This window comes from Hoplias malabaricus, chromosome 7 (genome assembly GCF_029633855.1).
Source record: "Hoplias malabaricus isolate fHopMal1 chromosome 7, fHopMal1.hap1, whole genome shotgun sequence".
Classification (NCBI taxonomy): Eukaryota; Metazoa; Chordata; class Actinopteri; order Characiformes; family Erythrinidae; genus Hoplias; species Hoplias malabaricus.
Window position 1 is genome coordinate 17,253,746 of NC_089806.1, and position 21,423 is coordinate 17,275,168.

General features: G+C 39.5%; 1 protein-coding gene across 2 annotated transcripts in view; it reads right to left on the reverse strand.

Moving 5' to 3' along the window:
* Window positions 1-884: 884 nt before the first annotated feature.
* Window positions 885-21,423, reverse strand: part of plcb1l (phospholipase C beta 1-like) — a 125,657-nt gene continuing 105,118 nt past the window's right edge. For both annotated transcript variants that reach the window (XM_066676509.1, XM_066676510.1), the window contains 7 exons: window positions 20,156-20,375; window positions 19,413-19,584; window positions 18,946-19,022; window positions 18,781-18,852; window positions 18,236-18,293; window positions 17,845-17,931; window positions 885-3,607 (listed from right to left, as the gene is read on the reverse strand). In XM_066676509.1, the coding sequence (XP_066532606.1) occupies window positions 3,386-3,607; window positions 17,845-17,931; window positions 18,236-18,293; window positions 18,781-18,852; window positions 18,946-19,022; window positions 19,413-19,584; window positions 20,156-20,375 (908 nt within the window). In that variant the 3' untranslated portion in view covers window positions 885-3,385. The remainder of the gene's footprint in view (window positions 3,608-17,844; window positions 17,932-18,235; window positions 18,294-18,780; window positions 18,853-18,945; window positions 19,023-19,412; window positions 19,585-20,155; window positions 20,376-21,423) is intronic.

Here is a 21,423-nt window from a genome sequence, read left to right on the forward strand (position 1 = left end):
AAGATTAGCAAATTGTAGCTTTAGCAATTTAGCATTAGTGTAAATAGCAGACATCAAAATTCGTGCTAAATTAAGCCGTATCTACGCTCCGTCTCCCCACATTCACCCGCCTACTTTCCGTTATTCCACCCACCCCCCACCTCCCGTCATACAGCCAGTGCCTGTGTTACTCCTCCAGCCAGTCGTCACGTCTTCAAGGTAGCGATATGTAACCACTTAAAACTTTATTTCTTTTTTCTTTTTAGTAATTCTACATGTATTTTTTTTTTAACCAATTTGAGTTGAGTTTTGTAAACATATATCAGTGCAAAAAGTGTGACTTTCGGGGTGGGGGCTGGAACGCATTAATTGCTTTTCCATTATTTTAAATGGGGAAAATTGACTCGAGAAACTAACTTTTCTACTTACGAACCGGGCCACGGAACGGATCAAGTTCGTGGGTAGAGGTTCCACTGTAATTAGGTTTAAAAGATAAATTTCTACCTTTATTGAATAATAAAGTATCTGTACAACACCTTGTCTAACAGTGTACAGATGGCTTAGCAAGCCTTATATACTCTTTAGGTTTAATAACCGACTTAATTTCATGCAGCGTGTGCCGGAGTGTTAGCCTACTTGTCTCTTGTAGACGGCATTACTTTTTATTTCCACTGCTAAACAACCTCAGAAATCAGAGGTGTATACATTGATTCAGTGTACTGGAACATAGAGTTTAAAAGAGTTTGGTTTCTGCGCAGTAATTAGAAATCACTATTTACAATAATGTGAACACGTGTACTTGCTAATGTAGGCATGATGCTTACTACATGTCAGACAATTAGAAATATGTGTGTCAAAAACCCACACAATAGGCTTATGGGATTAACATTCATTTTATTCACTCATATTTGTCTCTTTAACTGTAGTCCTCTTTACATTTCAACATGTGTATGTGTATATAATATACACACACACTTTTTTTTCCGCTCATGGTTTCTTTGACATTCTTTTGAGAATTCATATCCAGTACCTTTCTGCTGAAGAGAAACAAGTAGCATAGAGAAAACTGTCCACTACAGAATATAGAAAACATTTCTGTCTAAAATACTGCTAATCACAAAGTTTACTCAGTAGTGTTTTTGTACTAAAAGTGCACACATTTAAAAAAAAAATAAAAAAAAAACAAACACACAAAGACACACACAACTAAACATACACCTTATATTACAAAGACAGTTTTACACAGTGATGCATTTCACACACATTCAACAAGGCAAACATATCGAAAGGCACAGGACTCACAGACTGGCAATAATCTCTGAAATATTACAAATCAGATCATGTTACTATACACATCCATTTCAAGTGTATTAGACTTTACATATTTAATTTGTGGCACTAGAGCCAGGCAGAGCAGTGTGGGTAAATCATCCAGACTTCCTTAGGGCTGATCTCATGGTAAATTGTAGTCCTGAACAAAGGAGATGTACAAATATCTTAAGATGAACTGTGCTGGGAATTGCTCTGATCTAATGCTGCACACGGAGAGATGTTCTCCATGTTCTCAACATTCAAGACACTTGAATGAAATAATGCAGCATTACCTCTGTGGTAAAGGAACCTCATCAACCGTACAACAGTCCGTTATTTGAAAATTATTTCTGAAATTAATTTGCAATGATCAGTTGATTCCAACCATCCCACACTTTGGGACTCTACAGGGAAATGATAAAATTACCCAGTTGGAGAGCTGAGAAAGTTTGAATAGGCAAATACATACAACATTGTGGTCATGAAATAGCTTTTTCTGTTGATTATAAAGAAAATAAAGAAAAAATATCCTGCTTTAAAAAACTTACATTAGCCCTCCTTTGACCACTGCTTTTTGTGAACAGGAGACACTGATGAACTCAAGAGACATGAGTAAAGGTTCTTAGCATCTGTATTTTAAAGAGTACACTAGAATTAACTGCTAGTTTAATCTAGATTACAGCCGAAAGAAGCATAATGTCCAAACTGGTTTTGATAAGACACTGCACTGGGGCTGTAATACAATTCTGCAGCTCTGAGACAAACATTGATAATAGTGACTATTTTGTAGACATGCACAGACACACATGCAGACATTTTTTTGGCACACTACATTGTACTATAAAATGGGCAGTTCGGAACATTTCTCATTTTACGATTTGCAGCTGACAAATTTTCTTGATAATTATATACTATTGTGTTGTCGTCAAAACAGAAGTTTGCATTTCTGTTCATGACATTTTGATTTTTTTGACATTAACATCAGCTCCTGGTAAGTGTCAAAATTTTACTACAAATGGACCAATAGAAATGCTCTGAAATGATTGTAATGCGTTAACGTTACAATCTTGTAACATTAACTTGCACAAAAATTTCTTCACCTGTAAAGTTGCATTTATGGAGACACAAGGTTTTGATCCAACTGTGATTATCACACTTCAGTAGACATTTAAAGCAACTCCAATCACAGGAAAAATAAAAAAAATAATAAAAAGAATCCATCAAAGCACAACACCCAAATATACCCAAGGTTACTACATTTGTAACCTTGAAATGACATTTCTGCCAAAATGTTTTGTAGAACCTCTAAAGACAATCCTAGAACCATGGTCATTAAAACAAGTCTTTCTGTTCTTTTGATAACATTTAGTATTATTTACATACATGAGATGCATATGGTTCATTTTCTCTCTGTGCTACATAAGTAACATTTACTTTACAACTGTACAAAAACATGCAGTTGCATGACTTTCCCATTGTTGGGTTCCATTGAAACTAAGCGTACATTTAGTTACATTAACCAAATATAAAAATAAAAACCAACAACAAAGATATCAAATCTATAAAAAAATTAAACACATTTTAAAAGAAAGAACAAAATACGTGGGTAATGTAAAACAGACAATAACAGATTTGTAAGTGACGAGTCAGACCCCATGACAATGACTTCAATGCTAGTACATGGAAGATCCCAAATGCCTAAATATACAGCTATTTATATAGGTTTACTTTCAAATACCTATAGTGGCTCTCACCCAGGCTACAACTGGTCATAAACAATGAAAGTTTGAACAATTTCTTTTCTATTGGTTCTCTAAACAGAAGCAGCATATTCAACATTGTCTGTTTAAAACAAACTCTATAACAGGTGCTTAACAGCAGTACAGAGCTTTTATAACAATATTATAAGGAAATCAGTATTCTTTCCACTTTTTAAGTATGTCGTCTCGTCAACTCATCAATGCAACAAAGCCTACAGACAATGTAGCAGAAAGGTGCACGTTAAATTAGAGAAACCACCAGGAAGAAAGATATTACAAAAACATATGTACATGTTGGCATAACTACAGTTAAACTATAAAGGCCAGGGGCCAACTCAGAGCAGTGTGTCGAACACCTTCTCTGCAGAGGGCTCCTCCAGGTCTTCCTCAGACTGGCCTGCTCTCTGGTTCAGATTCTCTGAGGTGGAGCTACTCAGGATGCTCTGTTCAATCTCAATGCTTGCCTTGCCTTTAGTGGCTTCCTGGAAGAACTCCTGGATCTCCACTGGGAGCCGTCGGAACTTGTCCTGGTATTCCTGGTCCAGCTCGCTTTGCAGCTGCAGAAACAACCAGAACGAGATTTGAGCTCATAAGAAGCTATCAGCAACTCTTGGCTATGATCCAGCTCTCCCAGTGAAGCCTGTCATGACGCATTTAGAGGTTACAGCTTCTGCGTTTAACCCAGACACACTCTCAAGAGAGTTAACTGCAGCATGAAGAGAGGTGTTCAAAAGCTGATGAATAGAGTCTAGCAGCAGCGTCTGGGTGATTCAGCAGTCCGGGGTTAGGCCGTCAGAGAGGAGCCTGTGCTCTGAGCACTGAGCACCGGCGAGGACCCACTGAAACACTCAGAGGCCAAGAGAAATCAATTTCCACAGAAATGATAGTCGTCTCAATTCATCTCTCCTGCCTCTCTTGGCTCTCCCAGTTCAGCGCAGCACAATGTTTTTCTCCCAGGCATAGACTCCCCTAATGATTAAAGATGACGGAATTGTATTCATTCTGACCCAATAATTGCTTTAATGCTTATTTGACTGGTTAACTACCCCACTCAGTCTTCTGGGAGCATTGTAATTAAAGAAAAGCACCAAAGACGAATTGTGTCAGAGGCAACTGTAGAGAAACACACTCAATGCTCCTTTCTGCCCAATCTCCTCAAAGGCTCACATCGACTGCTAGGGTCTGGTTTTCAGGGCATCCGGTTCATTTCCGTTCACACTAAAGGCAAAACTCAGCGATGCCCTTTATAATACCTTAATCCCAAGGCTTATAGTTCTGTGAACAACTTTAATATGTATGATTTGGTTATTTTGTTACCTCTGTGAGGAATTTCCAAACGTGGTTTCCTTTTCCAGACAGGGATTAAGCGTAATCTTAGACTAAATATCACTGTCAATGGTGATTTATCAAACTTGTGTTGAATCATCTAATAAAAATGTAATGACCACCCCCCCACATGTTTTTAAACTAAGTGATTAAATACAGTTAAACTATCTGTAAAGTGCAATCATACTGGAATTCTGAGCCAGCGGAATGTCATTGGCCAAAAACTGGGGCTAGATCTACCTAGACTGAGCACTACAGCGAAATAAAAGTTCTCAAGAAAAAGTGTGTGGATTTGACTGCCATTTAGTCTCACAAAGGTCAGGGTCAGGTACGAATGCGGGATGATTAGCTCTTGATCACAAAACAGAAGGAGAATGCATTCTGATTAGACACAAATGTACAGTTAAGGTAGGATCTACCCCATACAGGCCTCTGCAGCGCATGCAGTAGAAGTTTGAAGCAGCGTGTGGTCTCTCCGCCCACAGGTGTCTCCGTCACAGAGGTCACCTTGTGGCAATTCCTATTTCCGCGCAGCTGACGGTGACACGGAGCATCCAGATGGCAAAAGACGTGAATGCCCAGCACAAAGCGTGACCTACTTAGGGGAAGGACATCTGCTGTCCCCCTATGAGTGTGCGTGAGGTGTTGTGTGTGTGTGTGTACTGTGGGTGAAGAGGCCCGGAGCAACAGTTCACCAGGGTGCCCAACTGCATTTGACGCTAAGCCATGTCACCCATGGGTCTCGCTGTGTGTGTGTGTGTGTGTGTCACCTCTTTATCACCTGGGGGCTGGTGTGACAGCAGAGGTAATTAAAAGAGGAAAGGAAGGCAAAAGCTGGAGTCGGGTGAGAGCAGGTTATGTTCGGTGTTAAAAATGCAGCCATGACTAGCACCTTGTCTCTCCATTCCTCTCACTCAGGCCACTGTCACTCTCTTTTTAACACATTCAGCTCTTAATACCCCCCCGAGCTTTGGCTAACCTTTCAAAAGAAGAAGAAGAAAAAACACATCTTCTAAACACATTTCTCCATTTACATGGATTCTTCTATTCACTGTGATTTTAAAAGCCTGGACATTGCTTCCTGCAACAACGGCTTCCAATGATGTGCGAAAGCTTCAGACTTGATATTAGAACATTTCTGTGGAGGTCTGATGGCATTCAGCCATAAGAGTATAACTGAGGACAGGTAGTTTTGTACAAATGTGACTCTAACCCATCCTAAAAGTACTGAATGGTGCTCCATCACTCTCGTGAATGCATGCTGAGAGACATGTCTGGGTGTCCTCATGCTGACTTTAGGCTCATATGCAGATGCTCCAGAGAATCCCACTGCAGTTCATGCCTTTTTATGAATTATATTATAAAAGCTGTACATTCACCTTAACTTTGAATTCACTAAAAACGGTTGTCTAGTAAATTTCGGATATACATTGAACCATACGTTTCTCTGAATAAATGTTTGCTTATTACCGTGCCTTTAAAGGAACACTAGGTAGGTAATTTTGCTTCTGGGCTCCCCCTACAATTGCAGAGAGGAATTCACATTTACCACACTGTCCTGAAATCAAGGGAGAGCGGGAGGGAAGGGAGGGGTTGTTTCCCACCCTCCTATAAAATTACATAGTGCAGTTTCTGCAGTGCTGAGCCAAGACGAGCAATGACAGAGGCTCCATTCTCCCTATTAAAGGACAGTGAAGCGGCACAATGAACTTTGAAGCCGTAATCTTAAGGTAACCATACCATCTAGTGTTCCTTTAATGATCGTGTAAACAAACAGGCCTCTGTTTAATGGGTGCCCTGTGTTATGCCTTATACAAAAATCCCCACTTGCTAAAACCTATGAATCAAGCTCTTTACAATGAAATATATTTTGGCTCCTTTAGCTAATGCTAAAAAAAATCAGTTTTCCATGATAAGGACTTTTAATAGATCACATCCACAGTGTTGAGCTGCAACATTGGCAGAGATAGCAGTGAGCTTCCAAATCTCAATATATTGACCAGGATGTGTCATCAGAGATTAAGGAATCATTCTAATTTGAAGCACTGGCATCCCTGAGAGCAGTGCTCTAGCCAGGATATTCGTCTTTATGGAGACCCATTCTGGAGCGGAACTCTTGTTGTTTCGACCTGAGATCCCACCTTCTGTCCAAACGCAGCAAAGTACAAAAACCCCAGGTTGCCAGGTAAAACACAAACAGCATGCTACAGCCATGGAAGCAAGCAAGGGAACAGGGATAGCAAGTCAATAAGAGGGATGCAGATTTGGATAATTTTCTCCTTAACAGGTCACATATGTATGGATAAAATGTGTGAATTATTGAGTACTTCAGATAACGGATGTAAAATGTTTTGGAAAAATAAGTGAGTAATGACTAGAGGTTAAGGATGTAAACACCATTGTTTGTGTATTTTAAATGAATAAGATCTGTATTCAGGGCAGATAAACGACCATATGCCTGTAGTTTGTGAGTTTTTGATTGATAAACTAGGTAATATGAACAGATTAATGGCTATAAATGCCATTAGTGTGTAAAGTGGGGAATAAGCATTGTTGCTATGCTAACTTTAGCCTCATATAGTCGCCTATTTAAGGTATAATGGAAAATTCAGATAGTAAGCTGCACAGCAAATAGCTCCAGTATTAGCCTTGGTAAACTGACCCGTATAAGGTGGAACTATATAATTCCACCTGAATTACATTTAAAATTACATTTAAGATGGAAGGAAGAATCAATTACAAAGATAAAAGCCTCATCAGTCGAGATATTTAACGTGGAAGTTTTAATTCAAATATCAAGCTGGTAAATACAGGAAAACCAGTGGTGGCTCATTCACTTTTGCCTTTTGTTAGTGTAGATGTTTTAGTGATGTACACACGTGTGTAAGTAGGTTGTTTATGGCACATTTGTTTTAACTTTGATGGTCCAGTTAAAACTTTAATTTCTTAAACTCGTCTTCGTGTAGGTTCATATTTCCCTAACCTGGCAACACTTAGCAGCTGAGAAGGAGGGGGAGGGTGCAAAAATCTTTCAGCTGCTTTGAATGTGAAGTGCAATACATTTTTTTTCTCCTTCTAAACGCTTGCTGTGGTTATTACAGATTCATATTTAAATAATAGAGAAAATCAAGCTTCAATTTTGCTTGCTGTTTGAAAGGGAAAAAAAAATAAATCCACAAGTGTTTCGGCCTATGCTTTCACTGTGAGGACACAGCGTGGGATGTGTAGCTGTCAAGGATCCGTAACTGAGAAAAGCAAAAATTTGCAATGAATTTGCAAAATCATGGAAGATAACTTGGTGTCCTCAGAACAGCAGACTGACTTCCCCAGAACCCAGAGTTCAAAATCACTGAGTGTGTTGGGGATTGCTTGAACTCAGAGAAAACACAAATGCAACTTGTAAGGCTAAATAAATACTCTGAAATTTTGCTGAGAGGCAAAAGTATTGAAAGCAAGGCACCCAGTTACTGTTGGAGCCTGTGTGAAGCATTCTATATGGTAAATTTACTTTTCGTTAACATTGTAACTGAATAATATATTAATGCCAATACTGAGGTGTAATTACACTAATCAAAGTAGGGCTCTGAGCACAGTACTGGTCATGTTTACTCATTCCATCTCGGGAAAAGCCACTGTTTACTAATCAAAACATAATGGTGATCAAAGACCTAACAGTAAGAATTGATCAGAGACCAGAGCCTGTGTATGCGGACAATGATTCAAACGGAACGTGCAGTAAGTTGCTGGCTAACCCACGTATCCAGGCAGTGATTATGTAAACATGAAACAGACAGGCCACCTGCTCCATATTTACAGATGGTCCCTAGCTGAGTGCAGGCTTTGCCTCCAGGAATGAGCTGAATTAAACATCTAATGATGGCTTGATGTGACATCTTTGCACAGCATCACTGCTTTTGTAAACTGTAGCCAAAGCTCACATGAAGGTAAAAGATCATCAGAGTGCCATACATTATTGCAATAGCACCAGACTACAGGGAAAATGAAACCTCAGTGCTGAGGCAGACTCTGCGGTGTTGCATAGTGGTAAAGGAGAACCAAATTAACTGGCTCACCTCAAATGACCTTGAGAGATGAAAGCGTGACACAGTCTAGTTTCCAGTCCCTCTTGAGCTACGGATGTTAAATATGTCTTCCCTCAAAAGACCTGTCATCTGTCAACAAACCAGACTCAGCTCCAATCCTCAGCACTCTTAAAACACTTTAGGAGGAAAATGACCTTCTCCAACATCTGTCCTAATTCTAAGCCACCATCGAGTGAAGAGCAGCTCTTCTGGACAACACTGATTGCTCTGCATATGGATGCACTGCTTTTGCCTGCACCCCTGCTTTAGCTGAAAACTCCTGCTTGCACTGAAATAAAATACAGAATAAAATTCTCAGCATTCTGCTCTTCTATGTTCATTTTGTACTATATCCTAGAGCTATGACACTTCAATTATCACTCATCTGTAGTTATGAATAAAGCAATACAAATTACTTTGATTTTAATATAGACACACACACACACACAAAATATCTTACAAGCTCATGGTCCAATGTCAATGTAGGTCCAATGTTTGTAGATGCCTCTCCTAATGAGTGATTTTGTGGCTTTCAACTGTGCACACGCAAGCTGTTAAATCACTATAGAAAAGCACTGCCAATACCGGCACTATGGGGAATGTGCCCCAGCATTTAGAGAGGGTAGAGTTGTGATACTGCTTTCTCTAGCCCTTTCAGACTCTTTGTCCAATGCAACAGACATCATATATTTCCTTATTTTTTTATGTTTATTTGCACAGGAACTGTTGTCCATCGCCCCTCCCAAAAAAGAAATTCCACACACTTACATGAGGCATGGCAGGACTCCAGGCAAGGAGGCAGAGCAAGGTGCACATACTTCTATGCATCCTTTACTTTGACATAAATATTAATCAATACATCGGCTAGAGGGCAGTTAAGAGTGAAAAATTTCTGACAAAAACACAAATGACAACGGAGGAGCAGGTGGTAATAACGTAATGTTATTTAATAGAAACATGATGATAGACGCGGTGGTGTAAAATGGTGGTGGTCTGAGAGGCTGTTAAATGTTTTGCGACACGTGGATGGAGAATTCTTTCACTTAGTGTACCAATGGTGGTGTCTCCCTTGAACTACTGCATACACTACCCCGGGGTTTCCAGTGGTAGTGTTTAATCCATCTGTAATCTGTAAGCTTTCAGAAAATATGCACAAAATACACACAAAATAAACACAAAGTAAGGCTCCATGCATATCTGAATCCATATTTAACCTTGAGAATTAATGAGTCTTTAGAGCAGTCTTTGAAAACTAAACCTAATCCTCCAACATCAGTTCCTGATCATACTATTGTTCTTGGCGCTAGTGCATGACACTGCCAAAGGTCAGGGGCTATTAATGCAGTAAGGGGTGGCAAACTCCCTCCTAGATTTCAGAAGAATTTGTGGTACAGCAACAAACATTGGAACCTAACGTGTACTAAGGACCAGAACTAGTAATTGGGTCATCATCATCATCCAATCCAGACCGTGTGCTTAATATTGCAGCTTTTGATTGGATCTAATTGCCCCATGTGATATTTTAATATCTAAATCATGCTGGTTTGAAACAGGAAGAGTAAGTGCCGCTTGAACAGCTATACTGTGTTAAAAGATTTATAAAACCTTTGCAATCCTGAAGCACAGGTGGAAAACATCCATAAATCCTGCTGTATCAGCCTGGCATTGCCTGAGTACATCCAAACATAAGACCTGGGGGTCAGGAGAGGGAATAACTGGAGAGAATGTGCAGCTGTAAGTGGAAAAGAGGAGCAGATGAACAGATCACCTCCTTGTGGAAGCCACTGCTATTTCCCCATTTGCTTTTCAAACAAATACCTCCACTTGAGGCATGGCAGAAACAGCTCTCTAGAAAAGGAAGTGGATCTGGTGCTGACTTCACCAAAGCTCTTCCAAAGAGTGTTTCACAGCCGCTCACTCCTGCCACTGTAAGCATGCCGAACATCTTTGCAATGGGGGCGGTGCCTTGGGGATTTATATGGGCTCCTCTGGTTTCTATCGAGTGACAATGACTTCCCCCAGTGTGTAGAGGCAGGCGGCCGGTGTGCATTATTAATGCTGACTGGCCGAGCGGATCACATCAAACAGGCCGAAAGCCTGGCCGGCCCGGCACTAGGGCTTTAGCAGCAGGCCGAGGGATGTGTGTAAACCTTGTGAAGTGTATGCCAGTCCCTCGTTCTGTTTCTGGGAGCAGGACCAAGTGCAGCGAGCCTGGTCAATTCACAAGCTGTTCGGCTTCCATGTCTGCGTACAAACATACCACTCCATCTGTCTCTCTTTTCTGCTGTCTAGCAATGAAAAGCTGTAGTCTATTATTTTTACCCCCACCCCCCCTCCCCTATTTGGGCCTTTACTGTTTAATAATACCTCTCATTACTGTCTCTGAGCTTTACTCTCTCTATTCTTCATCTTCCCCTCTTGTTCCCTGCTCCTCTCTCTGTTGAATATCTCAGTCACACACCCCCTCCCCTCACTCAGACTGAGCTGTATCTGTGTGTTATCTGTGTGTATGCTGTATTATGGTCTTTATCTGTGTACGGATGTGTACTGTGCATATCTGTGAGGCGGTATATGAGTTTGACTATATGTCTTGGTCTTTATCTTGTCATGACTACACTGGTTTTTGCTAAGTATGAGATGTCAAATTACACTAAACAAGAGCAAAGAGAATCTAGGCAAGCCTAATTTAGCCGGACCACCATTAGCCATAGTCACAGAGGTGTTTCTGGCATTTCAAAAACAGAAAAGCCCAAAATACATTCCCTTGTCATTGGAAGGTCTGGAGAAGCTTTGGCGCTTCATATCAATGTCTTTGTTTACAATAATAACAAATAATAAACTATTAAAAATAATTTATCTTGTCAGTTGCTGACAGTGTGTGTATGATCATGGAAAGCCTGTTATTTTCTGTTCATACAAAGCTACAAGACTGAAGCACTGTGTTGAGATGACAGTAAAGCAACTCGTTTACCAGAAAAGAACAAGATACATTTTTGAACAAAACCAAGCACCTTAACATTTTATCAACCAAGTGATCTACACTTGATAAAGGAACAGGGCATCGCTGGAACTAGATATTTATTACTGACTTACTTTTCTTTAAGGGTTTGACTGATAAAATGGTGCTGTAACAAATTCACAGCCTCGTTTGAGTAACACACAACTTTAGGTGTCAGTCACCCCCTCTTGGCTCCTCTCGAGGTTTCTTCCTCTAGCTTTGAGGGAGTTTTTCCTTACCACTTTTACCTTTGGCTCTCTCTGGGGGTTCTCATTTTGTTTCATCACTGTAAAGTTGTTTTCTCTTACAGCCCAGATTAGTATTTATTTCTAGCTAATGGGTAAGTATATACTATATGAATTTCCTATGTATATAGAATTAGAATGTCATAATTACCTGATATTTTAAAGGGGACATATTATGTAAAACTCTCTTGGGTCTCTACTGCTCTTATAAACACTCCAATCGCGAAACAAACAAACAAACAAAAAAACATCCATCCGTTTTATGTAAGTTGAAAGGTTTTAGTGTCAGGAATCATACGCTTCTACGAGCCGTTTGGATGGCTCCCTTATTGTAACGTCACACTATGGAAATTTGCATAGATCCACCCTGGAATTCGTGAAGGTGTTTGTGCAGGCAGAGCCGGACAGCTATATACGCTCACTACGCACGTTGCTTACGGCCCCACAAACAGGTCCCCTTGTGTCAAGGAGAGTTTGTGTATAATCAGAAGACAAAGAAACTATCCTTCAGGAAATGAAAACAGGAAAATAAAAAACACCAAGAGACTGAGCTGTGGGAACAGCCCTGAGGTAAACCTGTGACTGTTCTTCTCGAGGTTGGATTGTTAATAAATAGTAGTCTACAATCATAGCTGCGGTAATATATTTATAGGTGGCGGTCACTGTGCAGCTGCTTTCCACAACTAGTGGCAGTGTCATGAACCAAACTTTGAAGCTGAACATATACTGATGTTTTATACTGAGTACTCTTTAAACTTCCCCAAACCAGTAGAGTCTAAAAGTTCTTTACTATTTCATATCACCTTAACAAAATTACGTAGTTATTTCCAAGTGCTAAGTTGAGTTCTTTGAAATCTCAGTTCCAACTTAAATGCTGCTGCTATATTCACACAATCACCAGTATGTGTTTGTTTTCGTTACAGTGAAGAGTGAACCCAGTAAACAATTAGCCATTGATTCAACGTTGAAATAACGTAATGACTTTACGGTTCCCTTAAGATTGAAAATGAACGCTGAAAAGACGTCCAAACACAGACATTGAAAAGACGACTATTAGACATATTTTGGACGTCCATTGACATTATTAATTGGTCCCGAAATAAATTACTTGTATAAAACGCATTTTGGACGTCCACTGACGTTACCGATTGGTCACCACTTAACTAATTATTAAGATGGATTTTGGATGTCCATTGACGTTTAAAATATGTCCTTGACAGTCAGACTACTTTTAGACCTATTTTGAACATCCAGGGACGTTCCTTGTTTACTGGGAAGCAGTTACAGGCGCCTGGACAAAACTACTGCATCATTTAAAGTCACAAAATCTGCAAGCTGGAAAATAAACAGCTACATTTGCTACTTTTTCTTATATTCCACCTTAAAGACTGCAGCAGTTACCGAATCAGACAAATGCATGGGCTGGGTGGGTGTGGCCAACAACAGCTTATTTGCAGAATAGAACTAGTGAGATCTCTTTATATGAGTGATTTTGTGCAATGAACATGTTTTGTATGTCCAATAGACCTATTCTAACTTGTTTAAAAAGAGATATAATATGTCCCCTTTAAACCTGTTGGACCGTGCTGAGTTAGAACATTTATAAGTTTATAAGTTGCTTGTTGCAAACTGCCCTGTTCATCTGTGTAGGTTTATATCTCCACTCTCTGTATCTGTGACTTGGTCTATATCTCTGTGGTGGTCTGCATGTATAGGTCTGTTACTCTGTGCCGGCCTTTAGCTGTGTGCAAAGCTACACCTCTGTGCTTGTTTATGTCTCCTCTCAGTAGCAAGGCTGTTGAGTGGGTGGGGTTAGGGGCCAGGATGAGCGTTGCCATGGAGACACACACAGCTCCTGTTTGTAAAGAGAGACAACCATTTTCAGCCATTCTTGCCATGCTGCTGTCGGCCTTCAACTCTTGGTCTTGTTTAATGGGGCAGAATTCTCACTGCTGTCAAAGTAAAAAAAAAAGCTACACACTACACTCTGGCACAATATTACACCTGGGAGCTCCATAACATGACAGGTTAGAAAGCCTCCCCCTACCATCAAACAAATCCAGCAACCTAACACACAATCTTTCCTTGGAAAAATGTTACTGTAGACACAACAACACAGAAACAATAATAATAGTAGCAATAAGAATAAATAAACCACAATTAATCTGCATATCCAGTTCAGTGCATCTTGCCAAATCATTAAATCACTTTCTAGGAAATTAGTATGGGAAAAAAAGTGTAAACTGTGCGAAAGAGTAATCAAACTCCAGATATGTACTGTAACTAAACTCATTTGACATCAATATGAAGTGCAGCAGAGCATTTTATTAATGTGTATCAAAAATGTTTGGCTTACTTTAACATATGTTTAACACACATTCTTGTTTCTTTCCCTGAAGTGCTTCTGAAAGTCGAGGCTTATTAGATTACGCCATGTGCTGAGCTGGTGGGAGTCCTAGGGGCCATTTTGATTGGAACGTTAGCAGGACACTGACACTTGTGTGCACACACACTGAGGTGTGACAACAATCATCATCATCCTTTCTTATCCCTCCTCACCCTGTAGCACACTGCAATGCCTGCACTCTTTAATTAACCCCTATACATTGTGGTCATGGTCTTCCAAGTTGCCCTTTATGTTTCCTTCAGTACACAGTGGTTGGAATAGTCTGGAATTACACTGAAAAATATTGTTAAATTAATATGCTATGAATTAAGGAACTTTTTTATAAGTAAAGATTTTGATTCCACTGCTACCATATTTTTGACTGTCAAAAAACCTACACCTCCATTAAGATAATCTTATAGAGAATGGAAAAAAGGTATGCGTAGAAGCTGGGTTTACTGGATGAAAATGGGAAAAACAAATAAACATTTACATGAAAAAAACATTTTTGTGTTTCCCTTTAGATAGATTTAAGGGGTTGAAAGAAAGGATAATATAAATGCTGTTGGACAAGATTTTAATGAGGTTTTAATTGCAAGTGGTGGTAGAAAGAATTACATTTGAGTGTGCAATCGTCCTCTCTGCCTTTCTCTTTTACCTATCTCTCTCTCTCTCTCCTGCTTTTTTGGTGAGCTCTAAGTCAGCAGAGTCCAGAGACCGTTCTCCAGCTGGTCTCCAAAGACACGGGGATGGTTATAGCTGTCCATTAGTGGCTGCTCCGAGGCGTGAAAATGGGTCAGGACTACATCTCTCGCTCTCCTGCGCTCTCTCTCTCTCTCTAAGATATTAGCTTTGCCCTGTTTACTTCCACTCATTCCTTTTTTTCTTCTGTGCTGATGTAGGGTTCAGGCACAAATAAACAGCTGAATGTGTCTGACCTGCTTTGGTTAGGGGGAGATATTTTTCACTCTGACGAATTTGCTAAAGATATCCGGCTGTGTGTTTGCGTAAAACAATGAGGGGTACCGATTCTCATGATTTTTAGCCTTGATACCGGACCCTGCTCTTAGAGTGAATGAGGTCAGATGGATGAAGTGTGCAGCTGGACCATGATCCTGATCAGTAAATATTTCCTGAGGGATCACTGGAAAGAACAATAACAATATCATATATGCATATTTATAAACGCATGAAGCCACCTCCAGCCAGCAAGCAAAATCTAATGAAAACGGCATGAAATGAAAGTGGGTCATTGTTACCTTTGCCATGTAATATCATGAGGTGGGATCTAGAGTGGCCATTAAGTGCAGCAGAAACTAGACCAAAAGTAAAACCTCCAGCCACATGATGCCTAATATAGATATAAGCAGCTCCAGCTTAGATTGACCCTGCTGAGACAGTAGCATCCAGCAAGCCCATGAAACAGTGTCCTCAGTGCTATAGTGCCCTCTAGTGTTCAGAAACAGGTACTGCTTATCATACCGGCTACTTTCTTCAACATTTCTAAATAGAAATGAATTCATTTGATTCAAATATGAGCACGGTTTCCACATGAAACATAATTTCTGCAAAAAGTAAGGCATGTTATAAATGTGATTAACAAACTGCTTTGAAAAACATCAAATAAAAGCACAAAACAATAAGAAATATAATTTACAGAACAAACAACAATATGTTTAGGCTGTATTCACATTAAATATAATGTTTGTAATTGGAAAATAGAGAAATAGAGATTATCATCACAAATATACACAGCCATTAAAATGTATTACATGAAAAATAAACATTGTATAATCACTGAAAAGTGAGACAAAATTGTGTTAATGTAATATATTGTATTCCCGTGGTACATACTTGTATCAAATAAATGTCATTCATTCATTGTCTGTAACCACTTATCCAGTTCAGGGTTCAGGATTCCAGAGCCTACCTGGAATCATTGGGCGCAAGGTGGGAATACACCCTGGAGGGGGTGCCAGTCTTTCACAGGGCAACACACACACACACACACACCCCCCTACGGACACTTCTGAGTGGCCAATCCACCTACCAACGTGTGTTTTTGGACTGTGGGAGGAAACCGGAGCACCCGGAGAAAACCCACGCGGACACGGGGAGAACACACCAACCTCCTCACAGACAGTCACCCGGAGTGGGAATCGAACCCACAACCTCCAGGACTCTGGAGCTGTGTGACTGCAACACTACCTGCTGCACCACTGTCCCCCCCAAGTAAATGTCAAAGTGATATGCAGTAGAACAGAAAGGCAAGCTTATACACTTCAAACTACATGACTTTTTCTATATTGAAGCAAAGCATATACATACATTACAGCTCATTGCACGGCTGACTATCCACATAGGCTTCAGAAAAGCAGAAGAATCCAACATTATATTTCATGGTCTAGTCAACACCCGTGACAAAACGTCACTTCACCACATTCTTATTTACATTTTTAGTACTTGGGAAATGATAAACCCTAACCTGGAGGGCGGCACTCTTATCAACTACTCGTTTCCAACCTTATTGCTGTAGCACGTGCATAATAGCAGTCTATACTAAAGTGGATAGTGTTTGTGTGCTGATCTTGGCATGAACAGAAAGATGAAACTGTGTATATAAATAAATAAAACCAATAAAATAACAACAAACGACCCCTTATTTAATTAATTCAAAGACAAGCTCATAACATTATACATTGTAGACGACAAATGAGATGGAAAGCATTATAATCTAGAAGCTCTACTAATGATGGTGCTGTTAAGTGCCTTACAAAAGATAAGGATGCACGACTGGAACCAGCATATTTTTGTATTTTTTATGTTTTTATGTAATCAGAGGTAAATGCACCAGATCTCTATCTGAATACTGCTACTACTACAGCTGTACAAAAACTTTATTGCATAATTATGCCAGTCAGCTGCATCTTACTTTCTGTTGCACAACACATTTTACATGTATGAGCTTCAAATACTTGGCCCACAGAAGAGCACATGCTCTACAGTTAAGAGCACATACAGCGAAGAAAAAAATGTATAAAAGTGTGCTGCAGTATTTCCTGTGTCCATTAAGCCCACAGAATATGGGTGAAAAGCAAAAACAACTAATGAAAATATGCCAAAAATATAGCTCTTAATCAGAACTGCTTTGGTGCATCCTACTAACAAGCATTAAATATATAAACTATTATAACACAGCATGCATGAATCTGGTAATAACATGGATTTAGCTCATAAGAAAACAAACTAACTGTAATCTGTAATGTTTTTTGTGAATTACCAACAAAACCATCAAGTATGAGAAATACTTCCATATGATTGGGAGTGCAGTTCAATATATTACATGTTATTACTCAGGGTTCTTAATTACCAGTGCCAAGCATTTACAGAATGGCATTCTAACATTGCTGTGTTAACGTCGGGCAGTTGGTAAGTGTTAGGCTGTTTAAGTGGCATTATGATTATTTACAGCAGAAAGAACACATCCACTTATTAAGCTTCTGAGCTTTGAAAGCAGTGCACATCACAATAAGACTAGTTTCAGTATTAGAGCTTATTTTATTCAAGGCTGGGATGCAAGACTGCTTACCTTCTCCCTCTCGCCAGCAGTCCTCCTAAAATAACAGTGACAATGAGGTGACGCACACACGTGTGTGTTTTGGGAGAGATGGGAGAGAGTGGTTTCATGCCATGTTTAGTGAGTCCCGCCTACAATTGCTAGTAAAAGTGTCTGAAAAAAAACAAGGTTCTCTCATACCTTAGGTTTCTCATCCAGGATCTGTTGTCGTATAAGTTTGTGGGCCTCCAGCAACTTATCCAGCCTTTTGCTTTGAGCGTCTTCCAGCTTTAAAGAGACAAAAGAAGCAGGTGAGACACAGTCGGGTTTTGTAGTTCTGCATGTGTCACCCACACTAACAATATTCCAGCTCTTTTCCTGACTTTTAACCAATGCAACAGTATAGTTTTACATTTTCCCTGACATCAGAAACAGCAAATGTAGATTAAGTTTACCACTGAAGTCATTAAGTAATTACAAAAATATATTGATAAAATGCAAATGGCTGAAATTACTCTCAAAAAGAGTTTATCAAAGCGATGTTTTTGGATGTGCATGTTTGCTGTTTCTCTGTGTATGAGCTGTTACTCACCCTTTTAAGGTACTGCACAACTACATTCACATGTGATCTGTTGATTTCCTCCTTGTCTCTGCATGATACACATAGTAAAATGAGAATGTAGTTAATGCTGTGCAGGTAAACGTACAAACAGTGTGTACGCTCTTGAACTAAAGTTGCTCTCTGACTTCTAGTTCAGGGCTTCCCCAAAGTGAGACCCAGGGGTTAAATTTGGCCCACAAGAATGCTTGATTAGTTCCAGCAGGAAGTTGCACTTACTCTTACTTCTAGAAAAATATGCAGTTAAATTTGTATAATATATGGACTGTATAGATGCTAATGTGAAAAAAACACATTAAACACATTTCCCCAAACATTAAATATACAAAGAAAGAAGAAAATAGTTCAACTATTTCCTGAATGGAAATTAAAGTAGAAAGGCTTAATTTCCAAGTAATTCTGGAGAAACCATATTTAATTTCTCATGCATTGTTTTATTTATATTAATTATATAACAGAGCTAATGTACATGCGGTGAACAAAGTTACATATAAAGTGCTAAATATAAAATGACCTACTCTTCTGACTTTGACTCATTTATCTTCTCTTGTCTCTTCTTGTCCATCTTCTTCTTCAAATCTCTCTTTTCCCTGTAAGTAATAAAATGGTAAAGTGTTGTACATAAAGTAAGAGTCACACATATAAAGGCACTACACTCATATCCAGGTTAAATTAGCACTTACTTTTCACACTGCTCCTTCAGCTTCTTCAGCTGGTTATTCTGGCACTCATCAGCAACTGTGGTCAGCTTCTCAACCAGCTGCACAAGGCAAAACTATTTATTTAAATTATGAAATAACAAAGAAAAAAAACTACTTGGCTAGTGCTAGTCTGTTTCCTGCGTCCTATTTCACAATCACAGATGGGGTTTTAAAAAAGGCTTTCAGAAATTAAATTAAAAACCCAGACAGGCGCACACACACACGTGTTACTATTTGGGGCATATACGTTTTTCTGTGGAGATGTGCTTCCTATTGGAACAGTATCTCTGCACTTCCACGAGAGATAATGCTATCTGGGGTGAAAGGCACTCAACACAGGCACATCATGTTTTATGGATCATACGTTGGAGGAGTCCGATTTTATTACTTTATTAAGAAAGACATTTGTACATGTAATTTCTGGATGAAGTTCTGGGGGAAGTGTGTACCTGCTTGATGTGTTTTCCTTTGAGGTACTGCTCACTGTAGTACTGGTCCTGTCTGAGAGTGAGAAGCTGCTGCTGCTGCTGCTCCTTGAGTTCTTTCAGTTTCTGAGCACTCTCCTGCTCCAGAGCAGCCAACTCCTGATCCACAGCACACAGAGCATGATCTGAACCTGATCTACCACACACACATACACACATATATATATGAGAGCCAGAAAATAATAAAATAAAATAAAACTGCCTTTAAGTTTGGATCACAGATGCCAGCCCAGTTCATCCCAAAACATCACTACAGAGAATGAACTCAATGCTGACTGGGCATTATACTCCTCAACCTGACGAAAGCCAGCTCATGTCCAGCTTCACAAGGTCAGATTTTGTTTAATGCTTTTTGGAGAGTACATACAATATTTCTGCAGTGGGTGCACGTTTAAGTAGCTAATTCACTAAATATAAGTAGTTGTCTACAATCTTTAATCATGTGGTGTACATACTGCAATCTTTCCCGTTTTACAAAATATATTACTTATATCTATTAGAAAACAACCCCAGAAACCAGCAAGCAGTATGAGCAGATAATGAATAAACATAACTACTGCAAAATGATATACAAAGCCAGACAATGAAAGTGTAAGTGATAGACAAACACAACCCTAAACAAGAAGTAGTGATAAGGCAGGTGATTAAAAGTGATTGGGCTGGTAATGGAGAGTGACAGAAGTGTGTGTGTGTGTTAGGGAACCTACCTTTTCTTACCGTCTCGTTTGGCACTCTTTTGCAAGGCAGAGCGGCGGCGGAGATGCTCACTGTTCAGCTCGTTCTGCCGAGCCGCATGCTCTTTAATCATGTCTGTGGTTTTTTTATGGTGCTTCTTCACAAGCTCCTTCAGCTCTTTATACTGCTTCCTTTGCTCTCGCACAAAAGCCTTCTGCTGCTTCAGCTCCTCCAGAGTCTGAGCCACCACCTCTGTCACACAAAAACATTAGGTTGCTATCTGCTATATTTACTGTACTAAATCATGAAATGACTAGCAGGTGTTATTGAAGATTAAGGAAACGTGATGCACTGGTATCTCTGACAGCACTGTTGCAGCCAGTATTCTTTATTCTTTGAGAAAATGTCAGGTTCAGCCCGTGATCCTACCCACCACCCAATCCACAGTTCTGTTTCCACACCCTGGGTTGGCAGGTTGTGGAAACAAAACCAGACAAACACAGCATACGGCAGCCATGGAAGCGAGCAAGTAAACAGAGATATCATTAGATTCTACTGCATGTAAAAAGCCTCAGCATCCTACAAAAATCACCATGAACAGAGGGGGAATGTAATGAGAGTAAATATTGGCCATGCATTTGAAAGTTGGAGACTGCATGGATCCCAGCAGGACTAAAAGACAGATCCTCAGTTAGCCATTTTCCCCTGAACAGGTATCAGCACGTAATTTATAGTTATTTGCAAAAGCACAGAGAAATATCTATGAATATCTGTTAAAGGTGTAAACTGGTTTGTGTTTTAAATGAAGAAAGTGAGAGATATGTGTTGTGTTTCAAAAACTAACTTCAGTCTTGCATTTGCATGCTCCCCTATTTAAAGTAGAACAGAAAATTCAAATAAAATGTTGTGGAATAACTTCAAAATAAACTTTGTAATTTGGCCAATTTAATGTGGAAAGAAGTTTGAAATATGACAGGTTTAAATATGACATTTAAATCTGAAGCGAAAAAATTAATCTAAGATTCTAAGTTAAAAATTAATCTAAGTTTCTTAAACCTGGCAAACCGCATGAGCTCAGTTTCTGTTGAGGAGGGAATTTGAGGTTCGGAGTGATTTGAATGTGGACTGAATTAGCCATTGGAAACTCTTGCTGTCAGTAATATTGATGTGCTTTGTCTCACTCTCTGTGTGTGTGTGTGTGTTTTCAATGCCCTGGATGGGTTAAATGCAGAGACACGTGATAATAAAAGCACGTTTTAGGTTTTGGCACAGGCTGTGTTATATTCTATATTAGATATGG